Genomic DNA, 22,885 nt, shown 5'->3' with positions numbered 1-22,885 from the left:
AATAACCACAAAGACATAAAAATTTAAGGATCTATCAGCCAATATTATTCAGGAAACAAACCGTTCACCTTCTACATGCAACTTGTAATATATCAATTGCTAAACCACGTAAGTAAAATATGCCCCGTGTGGTAGGCAAGAATTCTCCCACGAAACCTTCCATGTTGGGTACTAGGGTAGTACTCAAAAAATTCCATTTTGTATAACTAAAATGGAATTTCATCTTCCTTCGTCATAGTAGCCCAGGCCTACCTCCATGGAAATTTTGTATCTTGGTGACAGCAAATACTTAACAAAGAGCTACAGAGATACAGAGATGAATCTGTTCTGTGGTCTGATGGAGACTCATCATTAGTGAGTGATTACAAATGATGACTGTGTATTATATACTTCCTCTTGTTTCTTTCCATGGACAGGTGTAAGTGTCTTATTGAACACTGATTGTGCTTGGAGATGGGGAAAGTACAGTGGTTTCCTTTTTGTCTTTTGTCTCATCATCTGGCAGCAATGATTATTATCATCCAGCTCCTCCCAAAGTCAGCCTCAGCCTAAATCCTTAAGGAGGCTTCACCTAAACTCTAGAACCACTCAACAATACAGAACAACAAAGAAAAAGGGCTTCAGACTTTAAAGGGAATGGGACAGAGTTGTGTGTAATGAACACCCTCCCTTACTGCCACCCATTCAAGGTGATTTTTCCATCTCTTTGGGTTCGACTATAGGACCCTTTCTTTGGGGGAATGTGAAGTCCAGAAGTGTACACAATAACAATACTTTATCACAGCAGAAGCTTGAGATTAGCCCATTTGGCTGATAGGAAGAACTACCTCTTCCTAAATCCACAGGAGAATGGGTTCTAGGCCCTGCCAGTCACACCACTGCAGACAGACATCTCAGTAGCTGCACGAAAATATCCACATTCTGAAGTTCTTGGCTAGGATTTACCAATGTTTATTAGGGTATCTGCCCTCTTCTGAGCTAAAGGCAACAGAGTTATAGGCAACTCCCTTGAATTCTTTTATAAAATGTAGTGTGGCCATTACTATTTTTCATTTTCCTCTTTCTTCTACTGAATCCTTTCCAATTTGAACTGTGCTTTGTACTAATAGGGGGTGTGTGGTATTGTACTGAAGAAGCACGTGGGTGGATTTACCTAGAGAACGTGGGGGAGGTTGAGAGGGGGACGAAAGAGCAAAGGCCCGTTTCCAGCTTATAAGGCACTGAACGCAGGAGTGGGCAAACTGTTTCTCCCTATGCAGCAGTGCTGGCTGGACTTGGCTTTCATAACCTAGTCCTTATGGGGAAATCAGTCCTACTTTTTTGGAAAAGTAGACTAAAAGAGGAGTGATTGAGGCTGTATCATATAAAAAGCCACTTATGAAAGTCCCAATCTTTGCTTACAATTACCAGATCATGTCACCTCTCTGAGAGACATCTAGAATGTTTACTTCCCTCGTACTTTTTGCCGAGCAAGAGCTAAGAGATTTAAAAAATGGGATTTACCTCTTTATCATCATGACGTCTTCGAATAAATTCTTCTGTGGATTCCAAGTAATCAGCTGGTATAAAATGCCTTGGTGATTCTGAATCTTCAAAACAACAGAGTAGAGTTAAAACAGGCAAAGATTTAGTAGGAAACCAGGTTGGGAAAAGATTTCACCTTTCATCTACTATAAATATCAAGTTTTCATAATTGTTGATTAACGATCAATAATCAAATTCTGAAGGGAAAAAACTCAAATCTTCCCCCCATCCCCGCTTTCCAGATTTACTTGCGAACTGGTTTAATACAAAGAAAACCAACCAGAAGGCGAAAGGTGAGCAGAGAGGGAGGCGTCCCTACAGAGAGGCGTGCAGGGTCTCACAGGGACAAACCGCACACTAGCACACACAGGGCCATGGGAGGCTGCCTCTCAAAAAACCACGGGGTGAGCAGGGGCTTGGTGCAAACCGCAAGGGGCTCAAGAGTTCAAGTGAACAGACCTCTTGGATGAGCTAAACGGCCAATTTTTCTTTCGAAACACAGTTTGGTGGTTAGTCTAAATGACATGGGGGGGGGGGCTTTGTTTTTAAAGAAGAGCAGCCACTACGAGCCATGATCAGTTGCCAAGCAAAACAAACAGAAAACAAAGGACAGACCAGAAAGTGAACACCAAGGGCACACCAAGGGGGACAAAGCAAGCAAGGTGGAGAGACGGGGGATGAGACTAGTCAAATACACAGAATGCCACCTCCGCAGGGTGGTGCCAGTTCACTGTGGGGGTTGTTGTTCCTGTCCAGGCCGTGGTCTGAGTGTGGCACGGAGTTCCCATTATTAATGGCCCTTGGGAAGTCCTCCGGGACCGAGGGTCTCTCCCGAGGGGGCTCTGAGCTGCGGCCAAGCCTGGCCATGGTGTGGCGGGAAGACACGCGTATGGGAACCAAGGGCTTCCCCGCAGAGGGCTGGTCCTGGTGGGGCTGGCTGGGGAGGTCTGGCTTCTGGCCCACCGGGAGGCTGGAGGAGTCACCAAGGGAAGGCTGTCTGGCGTGGTGCTGGAGGGGCTTTTTCAACCGAAAAGGGAGGGGGCTCATTAGGTAGATGTTCCTGAGGAGGGTGCTCTTGTCCCCTCTGGAATCCAGGCGCCAGTCGGGCTGTCTGGGGGTCTGCTGCTGCTCATGCTTCCGGATGGTGGTGAAGCGGGTGTACGAGGCTGGGCAGGTGCCCTTGCACTTGTTGAGGCGATGTTTGGGGAAGTCCCCATGAACGCTGCCACTGCTGCCCTCTCTGCTGTCATTGGAGGCGTTTGAACAGTGGTCCAGGTCATCGGAGCAGGTGGAGAGGGGCTCAGAAGGCACGAGGCCCCTGAAGCCCAAGGTGTGGTCCGCCATATCGCTGCACGCTGGGGAGGCATAGACCCCGCCGGAGTTCACTCTGTCCATCTCCTTCGGATGGAGCTTGGTGGACTCAAGGAGGGACTCGGCTGAGCGGGCTGAGGTCAGGCCGCCCCGGGGCAGCCCTGGTGTGGGAGACTTGCTTAGCCTGCCAGATAGGTCCAGGGACGGCATGGATCGCGACCGCTGAATCAGCTGCTCAAAAGCAGTGATGCGGGAGGAGACGGTGTGCTTGGGGATGTGCTCTGAGCCCTCCTGGCTGGGGCCCAGCTCGCCCCTGGCCAGCGCCAGGCTGCTCCTTTCAAAGTGGGAGGCAAGATCCCGCACGCTAGAGGAGGAAATGGATCCCAGGTAGAGGCCAGCTCGGTTGATCTGGTGCATGTCCCGATACAACATGGTGAACTGCATCCCAGCCTTTCGAGAGAGAGGGCAGGGCCTCCTGGCGCTGGTGCTGTACTCCTGGAGGCTCATGGTGCTGCTCGACTTGCTGTCATAATCCCGCCGGGAGCGCATGAGCAGGTTCTCGATGCTGCCCCCCACTTGGAGGGGGAGGCCTCTTTTAGAATCATTCAAAGAAACTGAAACACAAAGGTTCTCACAGCTCTGAGCCTTCTCCGAGGGCAACAGGACACTCTTCTGTTCCTGCAAAAGAGCGCTGGGAGCAGAGAGCCTGGGTTTGAATTTGGAAGGAAGGATTTCCGAAATGCAGGCTTTCGCGGCTGACAGGGGCTTCTTGTGCTTACACACAGGGCCTAACGCACTGCTAGTGTTAAGTGTTCGGCTATGAACTGAAGATGAAGTAATCATGTGAGCATTCCCACCTTTACGATCCACTGGTAAGCATGCAGAATAAAATAAACACACCCATTAGGTTAAAGCTGAAAGCTGCTTAAAAAATAAAGGAGAGGTAACATGCTCATTTGTCATAAGGGCTTTTAAAAAATTTCCAGTTGATGTCCGGAAGCAAAATAATCTGTGCTGCAAAGCAGGTGCAAAGATGCAACAACAAAAAAAAGGCCACCCCGCTGGAGTAAGGAATGGCTAAAGCTCAGCTAATTTCTAAGAAAAGGGAATTAGAACAAAAGAGAAAGAGAGAGAGATGCCTCATGGAGAGCAAGGTTAGGGGTTCAAAGGAAGGGAACTTCTAATACCAGAAAGAAAAATGGCCGGTGAGAAAACGGGAAGGACCATCAGATGCTCCAGGCCTCAATATAGATCTGGACGAGCAGGCGTATCCCCGCTGCTGGAGGACATACCGCCCGCTGCTGACGCTCAGTAAACGGGGGTGGATGGGACACAGGCCCGCAGGCTTCACCCAGGTAATTACCTTTAGTGGAAGCCGAGCTGGACGGCCGCTTGAGCCCACTGAGGCCCTGAAGAGGGATGTCACCACCTTCCAAAACACTTTTATAAATCTGTCTTTCGTTCTCCAAGCTAGCGAGATCCCCGGGAGCCCCATCTGATTCCCTCTTCACTGCATGGAAGTTGGAAGAATATATACTACGAACAAGGTCATTTTAAAAGAGAGAAAAGGGAGGGGAAAAAAGTATAGGAGTTAGTATTTTTAACATATTTCCAAAACGTACATTACCTGTTGAGGACAAGAAATACACTTCCCAGCATCCTAATCAAGCACTGTCCTTTCTCAAGAGCATTCTTATTTAGACCCAGATTTCTACAGACAAGGCAGGCCCGTGGGTCCCTGAATGCTTTGGAATCTTGTCCAGACAGCAAAGTACTCTAATTGAGATGACTGCATATGTGCTTTAAAAGAATAATTCTGTGAAACACTGCCACTGGGGAGGAAGGGCTGGAGGCGGTCGGGGGAGGGCGGGGGGCGGGGGGGGGGGGCTTCACACAAGATGGTGCAGACAAGGACATGGGTGGAGCCGCTGACATGGAGCCAGCCAGTGTCGGCTACTTCAAGTCCAGTACTTGGGTTATTTTTCTGGGTTATTCTTCACAAGCGCTTTGGCTGATGGAATATTAAAATCAGCAATGGAAGGGAGAGGCCCAACTGTCTTGGGTCTCCAGGAAAATCCATGACCGAGTGAAATTGGAACGTGGGATTGTATGTGCTTTTAGTATCACAGCCCAATTTTGCACTCACTTCTTTCAAAGTCTGTGTTCAGACCCTATGACATGTGTTATGAGCATAAACTATTGCTCATTTCTATCCTTCATTTATTTTCATCCTGTTTAAAATCAAGGTACTTTTGCAAGTTATCAGATTCTTTTTGGAATGAGGTGGGGCACACACAAAAAAGTTAAGAGCATTTACTCAGCCGCTCCCTTCCCCTCACCCCACCATGCCCACACCCAGTGACATGCTGTCACTGACACACGTGCACACATATATACACGCACACACTCACTCTCTCTTGTCCAGTAAGCGAATGACTCCTTTCCCACAAAAGTACGTAGGCTTCTGCTGGGCTGCTTTCAATCCTACTGAACTCGGTTTACTGGAATCCATGTGAATTTTTCAGCTCTGAAGACCCATAGCTAGGTGAAATTCCTTCACCCAATATTTCACTTTGAATATTATCTAACATAAAGAACAGCTTAAAGAATTACAAGAGTGGACACCCAAAGCCCCCACCTAGATTCTACACGGGCCACAAGCTGCATTTGCTTTCCCACACATCTATCCAGTCTTTCCCTCTATCTAGCCGTCAACGATGGAATCTTTTTACATTCCTCAGAGCCAGCCTTTCCTTGTGTGTGACCACAGCCTCCGAGTCCCACAGTCACAAATGGTGACAGCAACGACAACTCCCCGTGCTGCGTCCTGTGGGGAGGCTCTGTGCTGACTGCCTGTTCATCGCTCTGTCTTTAATCCCCTCCGTCCTACTTCTGCCGCTTTTCAGATGAGGAAACGAGGCACAGAGATTCGGTAACTTGCCAAAGCAGGCAGGTTAGCAGAATGGCAGGGCTGGAACACCGACGGATGGCACTGTTCTAGATATCACACTTCCTTATGACAGGGGAGGAAGAGGCTTGCACAGCACAGGACCCAGAGGGAGCTCAAGGATGCTCCAGTTCAGTTTATGTCACTACTGCCAAATGTCACCTGTCATGAATACACCCCTAGGACAAGTGGCACCAGAAGCGAGGAGTCAGAAATGGAGAAGAGGCAGGGACTCTGGTAGAACACTGTGATGTCTCCCTCAGAGCAGTGAAGTCCTATGCTTCTGCCACAGGTAGTGCCCCTCATAGGAGCTGCCACTTCCCGAGCCTCACCTTGTGCCCAGCCCTGGCTAAGGGCTTTACATGCCTATTTCAGGGGACCAGTAGCTAAGTCTCAGCCAGTCACATCAGCAGAACTTCAGCCAATCAAAGGCTGCCAACAGATCAGCCCTATCCATATAAGACAAATGCCTCAGCACACCATGCCCAACTAAGGCAAACTCTGAGTGCAACCAATCAAGCTGTTTCCATAGTCACTTTCTTTTTCTGTCTATAAATGCTGTCTGCCCAAGTTGTTGGGTGGCACTCTCTGAACCTCTCCACATTTCGAGGGCTGCCCAATTCATGAATCATTCTTTGCTCAAGTAAACTCTGCTAACTTTAATTTGTCTAAAGTTTTTCTTTCAATAGGAGTGACTTTGACACTTGCCTCTGCTGTCCTTTGAACTGCCTCACCCTTGGTCAGAACTTCTAAGCAATCTTTCTGAGTTCCTCCTAAATCTGTTCTGTCGGGATTCTCAGCCATAACTGGCTGCCGGACCTCCCACCTGCTCTACCTCATCAGCAGTAAGAGCTCACTCCACCCTACCCGCCTCACGTTCTGGCTTTATTCCACCCATTATCATCATTTTTTCCTGCTTCCCACCAGAACAACAAACCAGCACTTCAGGAAACCTCTCAGAATGTATTTGCTACAGCCAATTGTTTTCTTTCTGATACCAAAGCTAACAAAACATGCTTTTTCCAGATGTGTAATATTTTGCAACTGAGATACTCCTTGTTTAAAAACAACATCTAAGAGCTCTAGAACGATGTTTTTAAATATATCATATTCATCAGCTCTTCTAACATTGGAAAGAGAGATCTTCTGTTCCACTGTACAGAAGGGTAAACTGAGGACCAGAGTGCTTAAGGCATTTGCCCAAGGTCACAGAGTTGTTGGGTCCAGGCCCTGTCCAAGTAGATCAGCTAATTGAGAAAGGCCCAATCAGGATTAGCAGCTACTTATTATTAATACTTAGCAAAACAAGTTCAGAAGCTCAGCTCTGAGCAGCCTGGACTAAACTGGCACAGAGAATTCAGCCTCTGGCTAAGATGCAGAGCTGGCTGCTGAGTTTCAAAGGGATTCAACAAAAACACTCATTGGAAGAATCAAGTGAGAGAACAGAGCAATCATCCTAGTGCCAAGTGTTTCCACCAGGCTCTGGAGGCAGTGCAGGGGTCCTGGAGACTGGGATTCCAGCCCAGCTCCAATGAAGAATGCGGATCAGCTGAGGCAAACCAGCTCTGTTTAAAAACTTGCAGTCTGTCTCTCTTGCCTCAATTTCTTTCATTTGCAAAACTAATAAGGCACGGTGAGGCTGTCCAAGAAACCCACCTGCAAATCTGTTGTCTGCACAGACCTCTCTCTTGAGCTCCAGACACGTATATTCCACTGTCTTCTAGACATCTCCACCTGCATGTTCCTCAGGCATCTTAAACTCAACATGTCCGAAACCAAACCCAGTTCTGTTCCTCTATCTTCCATCACCCAAGCCAAAAAGCAATCAGTCCCCTTGCTCCTCAATAACCAGTCACCAAGTCCCGCTTCTTCCCTATCCACACACAGCTCACCTTGACCCCTTTGCTCTCCACTTCCCTGGTTACTGCCTCATCCTTGTTCACCTACAACCCTGCAACAAGCACACCTTCACTCCCCCAGTCACCAGCCCTGACTCCATCTGATCGTCTCTGCAGATCACTGCCAGTGATATTTCTAGAAAATATCTCATTACGTCTTTCCACTGCTCATTTATTCACTCAACGAATATTTACTGAGCATCTACTAAGTGTCAATCACTCTTCTGGGTGGAGATTCAACAGGGGACAGAATAGACAACACATTCCAGCCTCACGGAGCTTATATTCATTCAAAACTATTCAGTGATTTCAGAAAGGAAAAAGAAAATGTTAACTGTGGCTTTAGAGGAGGGAGTCTAGAAATCCTCTAGAAGTTTCATCTTATAACCTTTTGTATCCCATGAAAAAATTATTTTTTATATTTATAATGTTATTGTTATTTACATTTTATTGACAGCTCCTCTATGAACCCTTCTTTGACCTTTCCTCCTCCACAGGACAAGAGGTGCTCACTCCTCACTGGGTCCCCTCGTTACCTCTGCCACATTGGATTCTGGCTAGTTACAAGTCTGCCTTCCCCATTACACCCCAAACCCCTTGAGGTCAGACAGTTTATTAACCTTTGCATGCCTGGCATCTAGCATGATTGCTCAATAAATATAAGTGGAATAAATGAGTCTATAAAATTAAATGCCTACATGCATACAGATTTTTGACACATTTGTAAGGTCCTGGAGAATCTCTAATATTTCATATAGTTCTTCAGGTTATAATTTGTGTTTTGTTCTTAAAGGGAAAAAGTGTTCTCTCTGGAGTACCAATACCACCTAGGAAAGAGCAGCTTGTTCTTGAGCGCCACCTGCTGGCCACACAGAATAAAGCTCTTTGCTTATATGCTCATCAGCGCTGAAATGCTAATGAAAATAATGAGTAGCTCCCACTACTGATCTATAGATCAGATAATGGTATAAAAATAAAACACAAAATTGGATATACACTGTGATGGTAACTATAAAAATATATGTTATATATTTAGGGAAAGGATTGGTAGTTGTATTAGGATATTGGGATTATGGGTGAATTTCTTCCTCTCTGTTCCTAGGTTTTTTAAGTATTTGTGACATGTAATCAATGTTAATTAATAAAATTCTACACTGCAGTCTGTCCAAGATATGAAAGTGGCCTTAGAATGCCATCACTTCTCTAGATGCCACAGAACCATGAACCTCGGTCATCTTCTTCGATCCTTGGGTTAGGTCAAGTCCCGCCAATGTTTCCTTCAACACGTCATATTCCTGTCCATCCAGCAAAGGGGGCCAGATTCAGTACTAACATGAGACTGGGTATGAGAAGGCTCAATTAGGGCCTATTTAAACTGGCTAAAATGTTTGCTGTTTACCATGTATATAACAGGGGGTGAAGGTAGCACTGAAAATTTTCAGCTAGGATAACAGCTACATGGCAAAGTACTGAGGAAGATAATCTGCTGGAAGATTCAGGGTGGTTGGGGGTGGGGAAAGGAGGCTGGTGGTTACCCCATAAAGAAGTGGGTGGGGTGCACACGCACATCCAGGCAGAGACCTAAGAATTGGCATAAATGCACATCTGTGTGAGGATCAAGTAAGTTAGCCCCCTCTTGGCCCCCAGTGCCCCCCATCTTTATACCAGATGTGGCCTTTCTTACAGTCACACACCCAACCTGTCCCCAAAAACCAGCAAGTGAGAATTTTGATTGTAAACTTGGAAACATAAACACACATTCTAAAGGTAAAGATGCCAATGTGGGGAAAAGTTTACCAAAGGTAATACAAAACATCACAAAATTAATTTGCAAGAGGAAGAGAGAACAGAAGAAAAATAATTTGCAGACTACAAACAGATTGCTACTTATCACCAAATTGTGCATCATTTGAAGCCATTATACTGATACAAATAAATTTTGCTTTGGGTCCAAAACACAAGCTTCTCTCTTCCCACTTCTGACATTTAATACATTCTGCCATGTAAACAAAGGGGAGTGGCAACTTACTATCCAGGAGGCTCTGAAGAAATATCCGGAGTAGGGCTGATTGCTGAGCTCTGTAAATGTCAAAAAAAAAAAAAAAAAAAACAGAAAAAAGAAAAAATAATAATGTAGATGATTTATTTTTACTCAGACTTTCAAGCCAAGGGGAAAAAGAGAGAAATCACTTTCCTTTTCTAATTTAGATAAGGGCCTCTGGGCATCAGAGAGCCTGGATGGAAAGGATTTTGGTGCTGGTGGAGGGCAGTGCTCTTTCTTTGGGAGGAGAGTGTCTGGGCAGGTGGGCTCTCTAACTCCTGGTCTTTTGTGTTCCAGTGGATGGATGCAGCCAAGGCTCTCTGGGCAGGTCAGGAGATGGCCTCCTGGCTCATACTTATTTTCCATCACTGGCCACCACTGGGCCAACACATGTTGGTGACATGGACAGCACACCCTCCACCAGCTTCTCCCCTGCCCATAGACACCCCCCCTCCCCTGAGCCCACTGCAGATCCATTCATGCACCCCAAATGCCACATCCAGAGAGAGTGTCACCCAACATTTGATACATTTGGTCCAGAACATACAAAAGTGCATTTGAAAAGACCACACTGTATTTCAGTAATTTATGTATGCATGCCTGCAGATTTAGAAGTGTGGCAATGGGAAAAAATGCAATTTTGCAAAAACCTATTAACGACCATTTTGGCATGAATAAGGGAATGCTTTGTAAAATTATCAGGATACTATGCAAAAGAAAGAAATCAATCGAGCTACATGCAGAGAAAAATTAACATAATTATATAGTGTGGGGTTTCTGTTATTGTGTTTAGAGAGAAAAATGCAAAGGGTTCAATATATTTGTTTTTAAAATAATATCGTAGTTGAATAAATCAATGTAAAAGTTAACCTTTAAAGACATTCGTATTTCTAATAATGACCATATCCCTAATAATGACTATTTTAAGGAAAATAAGCTAGCTGGAGAAGAGACATTGGGGAAAGGGGAGGAGGAGAGAAAGAAAACAAACAGATTGTGAAAGAGAGAAAAGGAGATGACAGGGAGGGGGAGGTGACTCACCCACCTGGCCCTCTGCCTGCTGAATCCTGTTGGGTTTGTGTCCTTCCATTTCTGAGGGCACCTCTGCCCCAGGATGAGGACTAAATACCACAATGCCCCCATTATTCCTCAGAGAGGGCACCCGCTTGCCTCCAGGTGCATCCTCCAGCCCTTTCGGCTGCACTGTCTTACCTGCCCAGCCTCTCCTCGAGCCTCCCACCTCTTAGCACCTGCCCCATTCTAGTCTTCCATTTCCCAAGATTGTGTCCTGGTCTCCAGCTTGGAAAAAGTTTTACATGACCTTGTGAGTCATCTGGGAACACCCCCTCCCTCCCTCCTTTCCTTCCATGATCACGTCTTTGCATTCAGTGCTGCAGCCCTGCAAGATCTCCTGATATTTTGCCACATACTCTAACTCCCATCAAGCATTCCCCCAGCAACCTCCAAAGTCTTTAGAAACCTCTTAGTTGTCAAATCCATTGACCTTTCCGTGGAGTCCATCTCTCCGGACCTCTCAGTTCTCTGGGCAGTTCTCACTTTTCTTCTCTTGCTCCATCAGTTGCTTGTCCATACCTTTCTGAACTCTTCTTTCTCTGCCTCTCTTCTCCTGTTCCACGTCACCCAGCATCCCAGTGGATAGTCTTGGTCTCTCAACCTTTCCCCAACACGATCCCCTCTTCAGTCTTCCATCTACTCCCAGGGCTTCAACCATCACTTCTCTACAGGGGACTCCAATAGAATTCTAAAGCCCTTGCCTCTTCCATGAGACCAGTCTTAGAGCTCCAACTGTCTGCTGGATATTCCCTGTATGGTACCCGACCAGCACTGTGAAAGTCAGTCGCCTAAACTCACTTCCTCACCTTTCCTCTGGCCTGAGTTTCTTCCCAACTTTCTTATGTGACACACTCGTGTCCTCAATCTTCCAGCTGCCTGGCCCCAACCCTAAAGTTGTCCTTGTCTCTATCCCACCAGTTAGTTAAAACGTCCCATTGCAATGTCCTGGGTGATTTTTCTTGCGTCCCGGCTGCGCCCAATGCTGGTGCCCCACGGCGTGGGCTGTCACCACGACACACCGACCACAATCGCCTCCTTGCCCTTCGAGACTCCAGTTTTCTTCTCCCTTCAAGTCAGCCTCCCTAGAGCAATGACACTAATCTTCCTAAAGCACTTCCTGAATTGTATCACTAGAATGAGGATAAACTTGATCATCTTTAGCCATATTTTCTGAGCCTCTACAATCCAGGGTCAATCTTCTTTCCCAAATCTATCTCCCACTATTCCCACACTCAATTTCCCATTCCAGCTGAATTCATCTTTTTTCTTGAATACACCTTAAGCACATGCCCTTCTGTGATGTTCCGACTGCTCTCGCCATGCCGCAAATGGATACCCCCTACTCGCCATGTACTCGAGTTCCATCCCCCCTTGAAGATCCTTGCTAACTCCCAAGAAGCCTTCTCTGATCTTCCACACGATTTCTCTCTTCTGCCACTTTGAGCCTATGCCATTCATTTAGCTCTTAGCAGGCCCTGCTCAGTACTGCCGGAGGTCTTTTACTCATGGATGTGACTAAACTGTCAAGTTCTAGCAGGCAAAGCCCCGCAGCATGTGCCATACACACTTGGGACAAATGGGCACCAGTTAACTGAACTGATGTGAAGATGATTCATTAACGTGTCAGATGCTTCTCTGTGCCCGCCTTGACCAGGCTCTGCCCGCAGGGAGGCTGCAATTAGTTCATTGCATGGGTTACAGAAGCTCTCTTATAATTTTGGACTACTTTGAAAAAAAGCACCTCTTGACTCATTTTGGCCAACGTGTTACCCCAGACCTCCCATCCTGCATTGCAGCCCACTTCAGAACGTAGCTGCAGCCACCATGCTCACTCTAGAATTAGTTGGTTCCTACCTTGGACTTTCAACCTCACAGTGGCTACACCTGGTTCTGGTCCCCACTCAGGCTGGAAACTCAGCCCCCTAAGCCCACTCCACTTTCCCACCCCGTGCCTGTCTGCCTCAATGGTGGACACGTGACTTGCCTCTTGTGCCTCCTCCAAGTTCTAAAGGAGACCCTGAGCCTGACCACTGGCCTCGCCAGCTCCTGCAGCCCTGCTGCCTCCTTGGACTCCCAGTCCTACTTTCCCTGACCAGCCTGTAGCTCTGATGTTCTCATCCTACCACCTCACCTGCTGCCCATTCCTCTGGTTTCTTTTCCCCTCCTTTGGTCTGAGTCTCTGGTGCTTACATGAATTTCCATACAAGTCAATCTGGCTGGTGGTCTGACCCTCCTTGTCTTCATTCTGTGTAAGTATGGCAAGATTCCACTTTTCCTGCCGTGCTTTATGGACCTTCCTAGTCTCTTCCGCAGTGTCCACTTCCTTTTTTATTTTTTTTCTCTAAAGATATCCTTTCCTTGTAAGAATCTCTTTTGTCAGGGAACTCTGGGGACACTTCTGGGAACATTTGGTTTATTTATTATTTTTTGAAGAGAAAAGGTTTTACTCAGTCACCCAGGCTGGAGCACAGTGGCACAATCATAGCTCACTGCAACCTTGAAATCCTGGGCTCAAGAGATCCTCCTGCCTTGGCCCTCCCAAGGTGCTAGGACTACAGGCGTGAGCCATTGTGCCCGGCCCACATTTGTTTCTTTCCCCCCTTGGAAATCCATTTACTGTGCGTGTGCGTGTGTGCTGGGGGAAGGTGGTATGTGTGCCTGTCTGTCTCTTTCTCCCACATACCCTTTAGTAAACCACATTTTGATGTAACTCCCTTTAAAAATATCAACACAGGCTCAGTTTCAAACACCTGTTTGTGTCCAGGCCCTCTGAACTCTGGAGGGCATTTTTTTCATCAGGAACTTTCTGACCTCTCCCAGGACAAACGCTACTACTCTGACAGCACCATGCACAGAAGAGGCACCCAGATCACTGTGGCTGTGTTTCTGAAAATGATCTCTGAGGTTGGTATCTCCCAAGGCTGCAAAAAACACAAGGAAATTGCCAAAAATGGCTCCCTGAACATTCAGAGAATGTACCAGAGGTGAAGGGAGGGAACTTCAAAGGGCTGCCCCTTAAAAGCCGAGAAAGAGAAAAAGTAGGGGGAGTGGTTGCAGTCACCAACCACTCTGCACATATTTGAAGAATCCTTTAAGGAAGATGCCAAGCTCAAAAGAAATCCAAGCAAAAATTAACTCGGGTGGGGGATAAGGGTTGAGAAAGGAACCTAAGACAGGAGTAAGAAAGCCATGCAGCTTAAAATAAACAGCATAACCATCCGTCACCTCAACTACACCAAAATCATAGGACAAAGCGGGACACAAAGCAGAGCTTGGGAAGGAACTATCGGCATGAGAAAAACTAGGAAATACCTGTGGCAGGTTTGCACTGGGTGCTTTATTAAGCGTCTCCATTTTTTCTAAATCTGCCTCTAACTCTGTTTGGCAGAGGTTGAGATCTTTGTCTAGATTAGTCTGGTTCAAGAAAGAAAAGATGGGAAAGAAGGTTTTAGTTTGGAGGAAAGGGAAAAAGAATGGAAGGTTAAGTTTGAAAAATGAAATTTTTTTTAGTGTCATACTTTCATAAAGGCCAAGATGCCCCATGACTAAAACACAAGAGCTCACCAGAAATTAGTTAAAGACACGAAAACAGAGAATGTAACATCAGGCTTATAAAATAGAAACTCTAAAGTAATCAGCTTCAAATATCTATTCTATTTGCTAAAGAGAACTACAAATACCACAAAAACCTACCTTTAAGGAAATACCTATTTTCTCTCTTTTCAGAGTATGGTGACTGTGATAAATACTATATATGTCAGGAGAATAAGTAATTGCTTAGAAAACCTCTAAACATTAGTATATGTCTTAGAGACTTTGTTAAATAGTTTTATCACCAAGCAAAAAAAAAAAAAAAAACAAAAACAAACAAAAAAAATTTATCACCAAGTTAAAAAAAAAGTGATTTAAGAAAACAAACCCACAACACACTCACACTAACCAAGGCTAGAGAGCACACACACAGTCCAACAGAGGAGGCACAGTGGAATTACCTTTCTATCCTCTCTAGGAAGGATAGAGCAGTCTCCAGGAGTATAATCCCATATCTTTTTGGGAGGCTGACGGGAAGCAGAGGAGGAAATGAAGAAATGAGCATAAAGACATAAAGACAAACATGGAGACTGGCTCAAACAGAGAGGGGCACACTAGGAGAACTGTGTCAACACAGAGGGAACTCAAAAGCAGAGGGAGTGGGCACTCAGCCTACAGACACATGGCTACCTGCCCCGAATAGGAGCTCTGAGGACTTGGGAGCTGGGACCATTACCTAGGAAGTGTGTTTCTATGTCTGTGTCTCAAGAGCAAATCATTGTTGGATTCTAAATATTGAAAACTTAAAAAAAGAAGAAAAAAAAAAAGCATTAACATGAATTTGAACAAAAATAGAAACTTACATTCCTCACTGTCCTTTTCAAACTAAGATTGACCCTGCAGAGTCTACATTTTTGAAGCAGTCATCCCCTGCTATAAAATTCAACATGTGTTAACAAATCTATGAATCTATAGGTTTGGCCAATGGAGGATAAGCTAAACTAAATGTGCCCTCTATGGTTTGTGGCAATGAAATCTATGCACACAATGTGTGTTAAGTGCTCAATTTTATACGACTAGTTTTAAAATCTCCTTTTACAGTTTAACTAGACTTTGATAATACTGCTAGTGATTGAGACCTACCTTCTCTCCTTCTTAAAGAACCGGGCTTAAACTTAGAATTTAAATAGTGAACTGTAAAGTTATTTTCATTTTCTCTTTTAACCCTTCATGTTAGAATTAGAGCTGCAGTCCTTAGACAGAAATTTTCCAGGAGACTGTTGTAAGTTTAATGAGGAAGGGTAGGACATTCGGAAGTTATGAGGTACTTTTAACTCTAAAACCTCTCTCCCACCAAACAGACCTTCTTGTTCTGCCTACTTAGACATGAATTTTCTTATATAATGACCTCTGGGATGATGAGAAATGGGATCATTAATAGCTCCTAAAATCTTATGTAAATTTCATTATAACCAACTCTACTGAAGCATTCAAATTGACTTGAACTGTGAAATTTTGACTTGTGCTTACAGATAGAAATCATGTCAATTTCTGTAGAAATTACAGAGAAAAGAAGAAGAAAAAGCTAATACCCAGGCCCTTTGTAATAAATCTGCAAATAAAAAGTAATCTGATTCCAAGGTAAGTTTGCACTGAAGGCAACAGGTTAGTATTGTCATCTCTGTACGTGTATGTTCTGCAGTGACATTAGCAATGACCATTCATCTTTAAGTACTTGATATACTTGGATTGTTCATCTGGGGAAGGAGACTTTTTAAAGTCACTTATGGTACCTCTACTCATTTGCTTCTTACTGAAAAAAAAAAAAAAAAGACAGTGTTTGACAGTGTTTACAAATTAAATTGGTTTTAAGTAATCCTCCCCAAAATGGTTACTTGAACCATTTGCTGTTCTATAACAACTTGTTAGAGTTTAAAAGGCATCACAGTCAAGATCTTGCTAAAATTTCAGTTCATTTTGTGTGGCTTTAAGTGAAGGAGTTGATGAAGAAAGGAGTTCAGGATGAATGTCTAGTGTCAAAGGCTTTATCCAGGATAAGTGCTCCTGAGTTGGTATGGGAAAAAAATAGCGATGATGATCCACATGATTGGGTAAGAATTTTAATATTATTCTGCCTCTGAATGGCTGAAAATTTTCCAAAACAACTTCCAAGGTCTACACCACTTTTATTTATGTCTCTTACTCTTTGGTGGCAGAGCAGTTGGGGCAGGAAGAAAATCGAAGAAAAAAATCTCTCCCTACCACAACTTCTTCCCAAACTCTGTGGGTTCAACCAGGTAATAAGCTCGCTCTTAGGATGTCTCAGACCGTAAGGGACTGTTTCACCTTAGGGCTGCTCCTTGGGATATAGGCATTGATTAAGTTACTTAGGCAAGTCTTCAAAAGCATCTTTTAAAGTAAGACCTACACAAAATAGAGCAGATCCATCAGAAGGACTCTCAGATCTGTGAAAGGAACACAAGTAGCTTCATAGAAAATGCCATTTTGTAAAAGCATCTCTAAGTCTATAAATAATTAAGAGGCAGTCAAATCAACGGGTAAGGACAAAAGTTATAGGAAATCCCTAATATATAATTGGACTGTGTTCTCAACATTTGTTTTAAGCAGTTTTGTTGTACTTAGACCAAGAGTTTTCAGTAGAAACAGTGTTAATCTATCAAGCCACTCACAGAGCCTATTTAATGAATGTTGGCACTGAAATACTGTCTATAAAAAATTATTTTCAATGATAGATTTAGTAAAACAAACCAATCACAATAAAGTAGAAAAAAATTATCCCATAATATTTCCTAAAAGCTAATATTTCAGATAAAACTAGTTATTTGGCAGATGAGATGACTAGAAATTTGTGGATTCTGAAGGGACTTCAAAAATCAATGGCATGGACTCTTTATTAAACATAATTTAAAACTAATAGCTTTTGCTTTCCTTGATGAGAGTATGGCATTATTATTATATATACCAATCATGGTCTTTGTGTGTGGGGGGGGAGGGGACTACATATATCAGAAGGTTTTTTGTGTGTGAGATAATTGAGCAGGTTTTAAGAAAAAGAACAAGAAAAGTGTTAGGATACTGTTAAATATTTCCATGTGGAAAAGATTGCCTGAGGTAGACTTAATTGATGTCTGAAAGGTGAACAGCAGAGAAAAAAAGGAGAGAAGGGAGAAGACATGAGGTGTGCACCAAAGCTTTGGGGAGGGGAGAAGAAAGGTGGGTGTTGGGTTTGAATTAGATGTATTCTCTCCAGAGGTCACTAGGTGGCGCTGTTCATTTGTGATAGCTCAGCCCCTATCCCAGGACAGTGTCTAGAAGGAACCAGAGAGGGGAAAAGTTGGCTGTTTGCAAGTCTGGCGCTCCTAACTCAGAAGAAGCCTGAGTTTTCCAATTAAAGCTCAGAATTGCTAAACCAAATTAGCAACTCCAGAGCAACGGCTTAATTTCTCTGTCTTTGTCTTAATGAAAAATAGACACCATGGAATTTAACATTTTACTGAACTATATTTCCTGTCTGCAAATAAAACTATCACATCAAACCACAGTAATTCAGAAGCTGGATTCAATGCTTAAGGTCTCATACAAACATCTAATAAAATGTTTTTATATACTTAAGTCTTCCACCTGGAAATTCTTTTTCAGCTGTAATAATTAAGACTTTCAAGAAACTAGAGTTTTAAAGTCAGTTTCCAGTCATCTCTGGTGGAAGGACGAGCTCAATTCTCTCTTCCATTTGATATTCCTTTGGGTGCAGGCCTAAGAAAATCCTCCTTTAGGTGCAAAAAGTCAATTTGTACCAAAGCCAAACTTAGAGATGTCATGAGGAAGACTAGGCTGAACACTAAATAAGCTGGAATTCCAATCTCCCATCTCAAACTTTGGGAATATTATCCTAACTCATAGAAATCATTCCCCAAAGTCTCCTATAATGGGGTTGCCTTTGTGGGTCATATCTACATAAAGAAGCCTTAGGATGTGATCACTTCCCTTGCATATGTGCTTTTAAAAAATGCTAGTTAAAGCAGTGATGATGCTGGCTATCTCAGGGTGTAGTGCACTTTCCTGCTTGTCTTTAGCAAGCCATAAAGACTTTGGTCAAAGAAGTAACCGATAACCGAAATAATGCCATCCACAAGGCATGTGGTATTTATTGTTACCCACAGGAGGTCCAGAGACAATTCGGTGTCTCTCTGGGATATTCTGTCAAGACATTCTTCCAGAGCTCACTGTCCTCCTTTCTTGGTGAAGCAAGCAAAGCAAAGTTCACAGCTTAGGCTGGGCGCGGTGGCTCACGCCTGTAATCCTAGCACTCTGGGAGGCTGAGGCGGGCAGATAGCTCAAGGTCAGGAGTTCAAAACCAGCCTGAGCAAGAGCGAGACCCTGTCTCTACTATAAAATAGAAAGAAATTAATTGGCCAACTAATTTATATAGAAAAAATTAGCCAGGCATGGCGGTGCATGCCTGTAGCCCCAGCTACTCTGGAGGCTGAGGCAGGATTGCTTGAGCCCAGGAGTTTGAGGTTGCTGTGAGCTAGGCTGATGCCATGGCACTCACTCTAGCCTGGGCAACAAAGCGAGACTCTGTCTCAAAAAAAATAAATTAAAAAAAAAAAAAAAGTTCACAGGTTGTAGTGAGACTACCCTACTATAGATGACAGTACAACTGTTCCTCACTCCCTGAATTTATTACAAGTAGATCTTACTCTTTAGCAGCAACAATGCACCAACAGCATTATTTTAAAAGGTGTAAAACCGCTGAAGCTATCAAACTTACCGGTTTCCCAAACTCCAATTCCGAAAAGAATTTATACCAAGGTTCATTCTTTAAATCTATCTCTTCTGGGCTTATATCCCGACTCTATAGGGGTTGGTGATAGGGAAATGGAAGAAAGAGAAGGATAACATTATGCAAAGATTACATAGGAATAGGCCAGTAGAGATGCAGTGGTTTCCAGGTGTAGGTAGCAACTGCATTCAATAGCAGCAATCATCTGTTTTTACTGGTATCAGCAAAAACAAGAGGGAGAGGATGGGTTTATAAAAACAGGGAAACTGAGGCAAGGTAGCAGTGAGTGAATCATTTTCAGGCCTAAGGCAGAGGCAAATGGAGAACTCTGCACCACACTGCTGTCCTCCACAACAAATCTGAATATGGGCACAACAGCATCCCTTAATGATTTTCAGTATTGTGGAAGAAAAGAAAGCCTTTATTTCTTCTGCACAAAGAACTATTAGTTACGAGAAAAAACCTGGTGAGCGCACCAAACATTTAGCCATCTATGCCAGATGAGTAGAGCAAACAGTTTTTACGGGCTAGTACAGTTTTAGTACTTATTTGCAAGGCTGCCTTAAAGTTTTCAAAATAAACACAAATACTGACACTTTATAAAAGCCAATTGGTTAATACTGCATCTTTAATGGCACATGAAGAGGTGAGAAACCATGTCCTGTACACAGTAAAGTGAAAGATGATATAAGCAAAAAGAGAGGACATGGAGAGAAAACATTTTAAACAAGCAACCATGGGGGATGAATACAGACAGAATATACTTTGTGTTCTAATGAATACATGTTAAAGAGCCGGGAAAAAATAAAGTGAGGGAAAAGCTGGACAAGACAGATAACAGTGGTGAAAAAAACTCCTGGATCGTGTTAGAAAAATAAGTTAGATTTCTCACTTTATATAACTCTAAGAGGTATCACATAGATTGATAATTTGATTCCATGGGATATAATATTTAATCAAATATGTATAAAGTTCTAGTACCTTACTCTGTGGAATAACATGTGTTCCTGGAAATAATTAGTTGGAAAATGAATGCCTGGAAAGCAAATCAGGTTTTCCCCTTAATAGATACGTTTACATTAGACAAAAGTATCTGAGGTTCATGGTTTAGTTAAATTCTTATATGCATATATGTTTTAAAAAACTTTGATAAGCACAAAAAAGAGAGATATAGTGATTTTCTGCAATAATTTGAAACATAAAATGTACATATTCTACTGAGATTGAAAACACACAAGGAACTTCAGTACTTCTAGGCTTCAACACCTGAGGAAGGGGTCACCACGCATCTGTACAGCTCTGTGATGCTACTACTACTTTACAAGCCAGGTCTTCCTGAACACCTTTGTGAACGCCTTTCTTCGTGCAGTTAACAGCCCCTCTGCAGCTTGTAGAAATGGCTACAAACTTTCTTAGTGATCTTTACCAACCCCTTCTTCTTCTAAGACCCTTAGAAGAATCTTTATCATTACTTCCACTTTTGCTCAGTAGAGGAAGATATGGATATATGGCAGAGAATCTTTCATTAGCTGAAATTAAACTATGATGAAATTAGAAGGAAGTATACATGGAAACATGAGGTCTATCCACTTGCATCCAGATAAAATCTTCTCCAAATGTCTTTAGGGAATTAGGGCTTAAATCTTGAAGAGGAAAGCTCGTCCTCACTACAGCAAATGGAGTCTGTATTTATTGAGTGAAATGAGACACTATCCACAAGGATACAACTATTGAGGAGTGATGGCTTAGACCTGGCGTCCTCAAACTATGGCCCGCAGGCCACATACAGGTGTTTTTGCCCGTTTGCCTTTTACTTCAAAATAAGATATGTGCAGTGTGCATAGGAATTTGTTTATAGTTTTTTTTTTACTATAGTCTGGCCGTCCAACGGTCTGAGGGACAGTGAACTGGCTCCGTTTAAAAAGTTTGAGGACCCCTGGTAGACACTGGGACACTGTAGATCCTAATATGATGGGGTTTTGCAAAATCTATTTCATGTTTTTTATTTTTACAAAGATTATTTATAAACTGCTCTCTGGGAATAGGCTAGGCATTTTTTTTTTTTTTTAACATAATGTACTAACTCTTTCAGGAAACTGCCTGAAAGTTTTGGCACTCACAGTCCTGAAAGAATTAACCCATTTTATTCTGGAAGATTGTCTGCAGATGGTTTTACTGCAGAGGTTAATGCTGTGCCAAGAATAGGATCAGGAGGTATGTCAAATAACTTGTGTCCAGAGCAGCAGGCCTCAGTCCTTTGACTGTCCTCAGTCCTTTTACCTTTATCCAGAGATAAAGGTAAAAAGATGACACCACATAGCACCAACATCTGCATTTAATTTTGCCATGTATAAGTCAGCTGTAGATCCAATCATGGAACAGGCCAACAGAAAACAACCTACTGGGTGCAGAGAAGGACCTCTGTCCTGGCAGGCAGGGCAAATTTCATAATGCCAGGCAAAGTTCTTTGGTACTAGAGGCTATTCTCCCGGCTCAAAAGAAATCCTTGGAAAGGGCAGGTAACTCCCCAGGAAAATGCCGAGTTTTCCTCAAAGACAGCTTTGCTGCTTGAACGGGGGCCAAAGACCAGCTTCAAATTTCAATTAGATAGGTCATCTGAATATGGTATGTTTGTCTATGCAGTCCTCTATAGCATTCACAGTTCCTGTGCCCATGTTATCACACTTGACCCTCTCACTCAGGGCTTCAGTGAGGTTGGTGGGCCAGATGATATTCCTATTCACAGGCGAAAACTCTGAGGTTCAGAGAGGTTAAGTGGTTTACCCCAAGACATAAGGCAGAGTCAGAACTAGAACCCAGAACTCAGATGTTCTAATTCCTAGCCCAGTTCTCTTTACACTATGCTACAATATATTCTATTTCTCATACTCCAAATGAGAGGGGCTGACCCACCAGGACTGCTGAAACAGGGCTAAGTGACCAATTCGAGAAGCCAGGGAAGGAACTCAAAGTGACAGTGGATTGGGAAGAAACCAAGCTAGGTAAATACCCTTGTTTCACACTTCCAAATATATACAGTGTCTGTAATTACTGTTTTAATATCTGTCCTTCCTATTATACACCTATGGGAGCAGGAACTCAACGTGTGACCCAGGGCTTGGCATGTAAAAGTTATTCTATGTGTGTATTTGTTGAATTGAGCTGAAGTTCTGTAAGGGACTTTAGAGGAAAGTATAAGGGGAAAAAAGCCTGAAAAAGGTCATTTCTGAGAAGTCAGGGACCGACCAACAGCTCCCCAGTTCCAAGGCCAGAAGAGAAGAAAATGCCACCCTACTATGGTAAGAGAAGATCAAATAGGTATGGAGACCTTCACATGAGTCTGCCAAACAGGCAACTATGTCACCAAGGTTGTGAGTCTTCCATAGGGGAGTCTGAGGGCAGTACAGTGCTTCTCTCACTGTCTGGGTGGCTTGGGTAAGCTCCAGGGGCAGGACGAGCTCTGGGGCAGCCTTTATAGTCCATATTCAACTCTTCCTGCTGACAATATATACATGTGCCACAATTTAAACTGCCAGAGTTAAGCAGACACAGTATCTCAAATGGAAGAAAAAAACTTTTTTTTCTAAAATGAAGTACTATGTATCTGACAGCAAACTTAGATTCTACATCTGTCACTAGTTAGTATACATATCTACAGTTGACAACAATAACAAAAAATGTGTGTAGGTGGGGGTAGTGCTCAAATTCTGGCAAACCAGATATTGGATACCAAAAGGCAAGATTCACACACTGAA

General features: G+C 43.6%; 1 protein-coding gene across 50 annotated transcripts in view; it reads right to left on the bottom strand.

Moving 5' to 3' along the window:
• Positions 1 to 22,885, bottom strand: part of SORBS1 (sorbin and SH3 domain containing 1) — a 223,782-nt gene that overhangs the window by 37,075 nt on the left and 163,822 nt on the right. For 16 of the 50 annotated variants that reach the window (XM_076009908.1, XM_076009916.1, XM_076009912.1 and 13 more), the window contains 7 exons: positions 19,119 to 19,202; positions 14,788 to 14,853; positions 14,108 to 14,209; positions 9,710 to 9,759; positions 4,199 to 4,371; positions 2,232 to 3,704; positions 1,504 to 1,589 (listed from right to left, as the gene is read on the bottom strand). In XM_076009908.1, coding sequence (XP_075866023.1) covers positions 1,504 to 1,589; positions 2,232 to 3,704; positions 4,199 to 4,371; positions 9,710 to 9,759; positions 14,108 to 14,209; positions 14,788 to 14,853; positions 19,119 to 19,202 — 2,034 coding nt within the window. The remainder of the gene's footprint in view (positions 1 to 1,503; positions 1,590 to 2,231; positions 3,705 to 4,198; positions 4,372 to 9,709; positions 9,760 to 14,107; positions 14,210 to 14,787; positions 14,854 to 19,118; positions 19,203 to 22,885) is intronic. The other 34 variants (XM_076009930.1, XM_076009931.1, XM_076009941.1 and 31 more) reach the window with 5 other exon arrangements.

This window comes from Microcebus murinus, chromosome 14 (genome assembly GCF_040939455.1).
Source record: "Microcebus murinus isolate Inina chromosome 14, M.murinus_Inina_mat1.0, whole genome shotgun sequence".
Taxonomy (NCBI): Eukaryota; Metazoa; Chordata; class Mammalia; order Primates; family Cheirogaleidae; genus Microcebus; species Microcebus murinus.
Note: the sequence above shows the minus strand (reverse complement) of the source record. Positions and strands in the feature narration are given on the sequence as shown.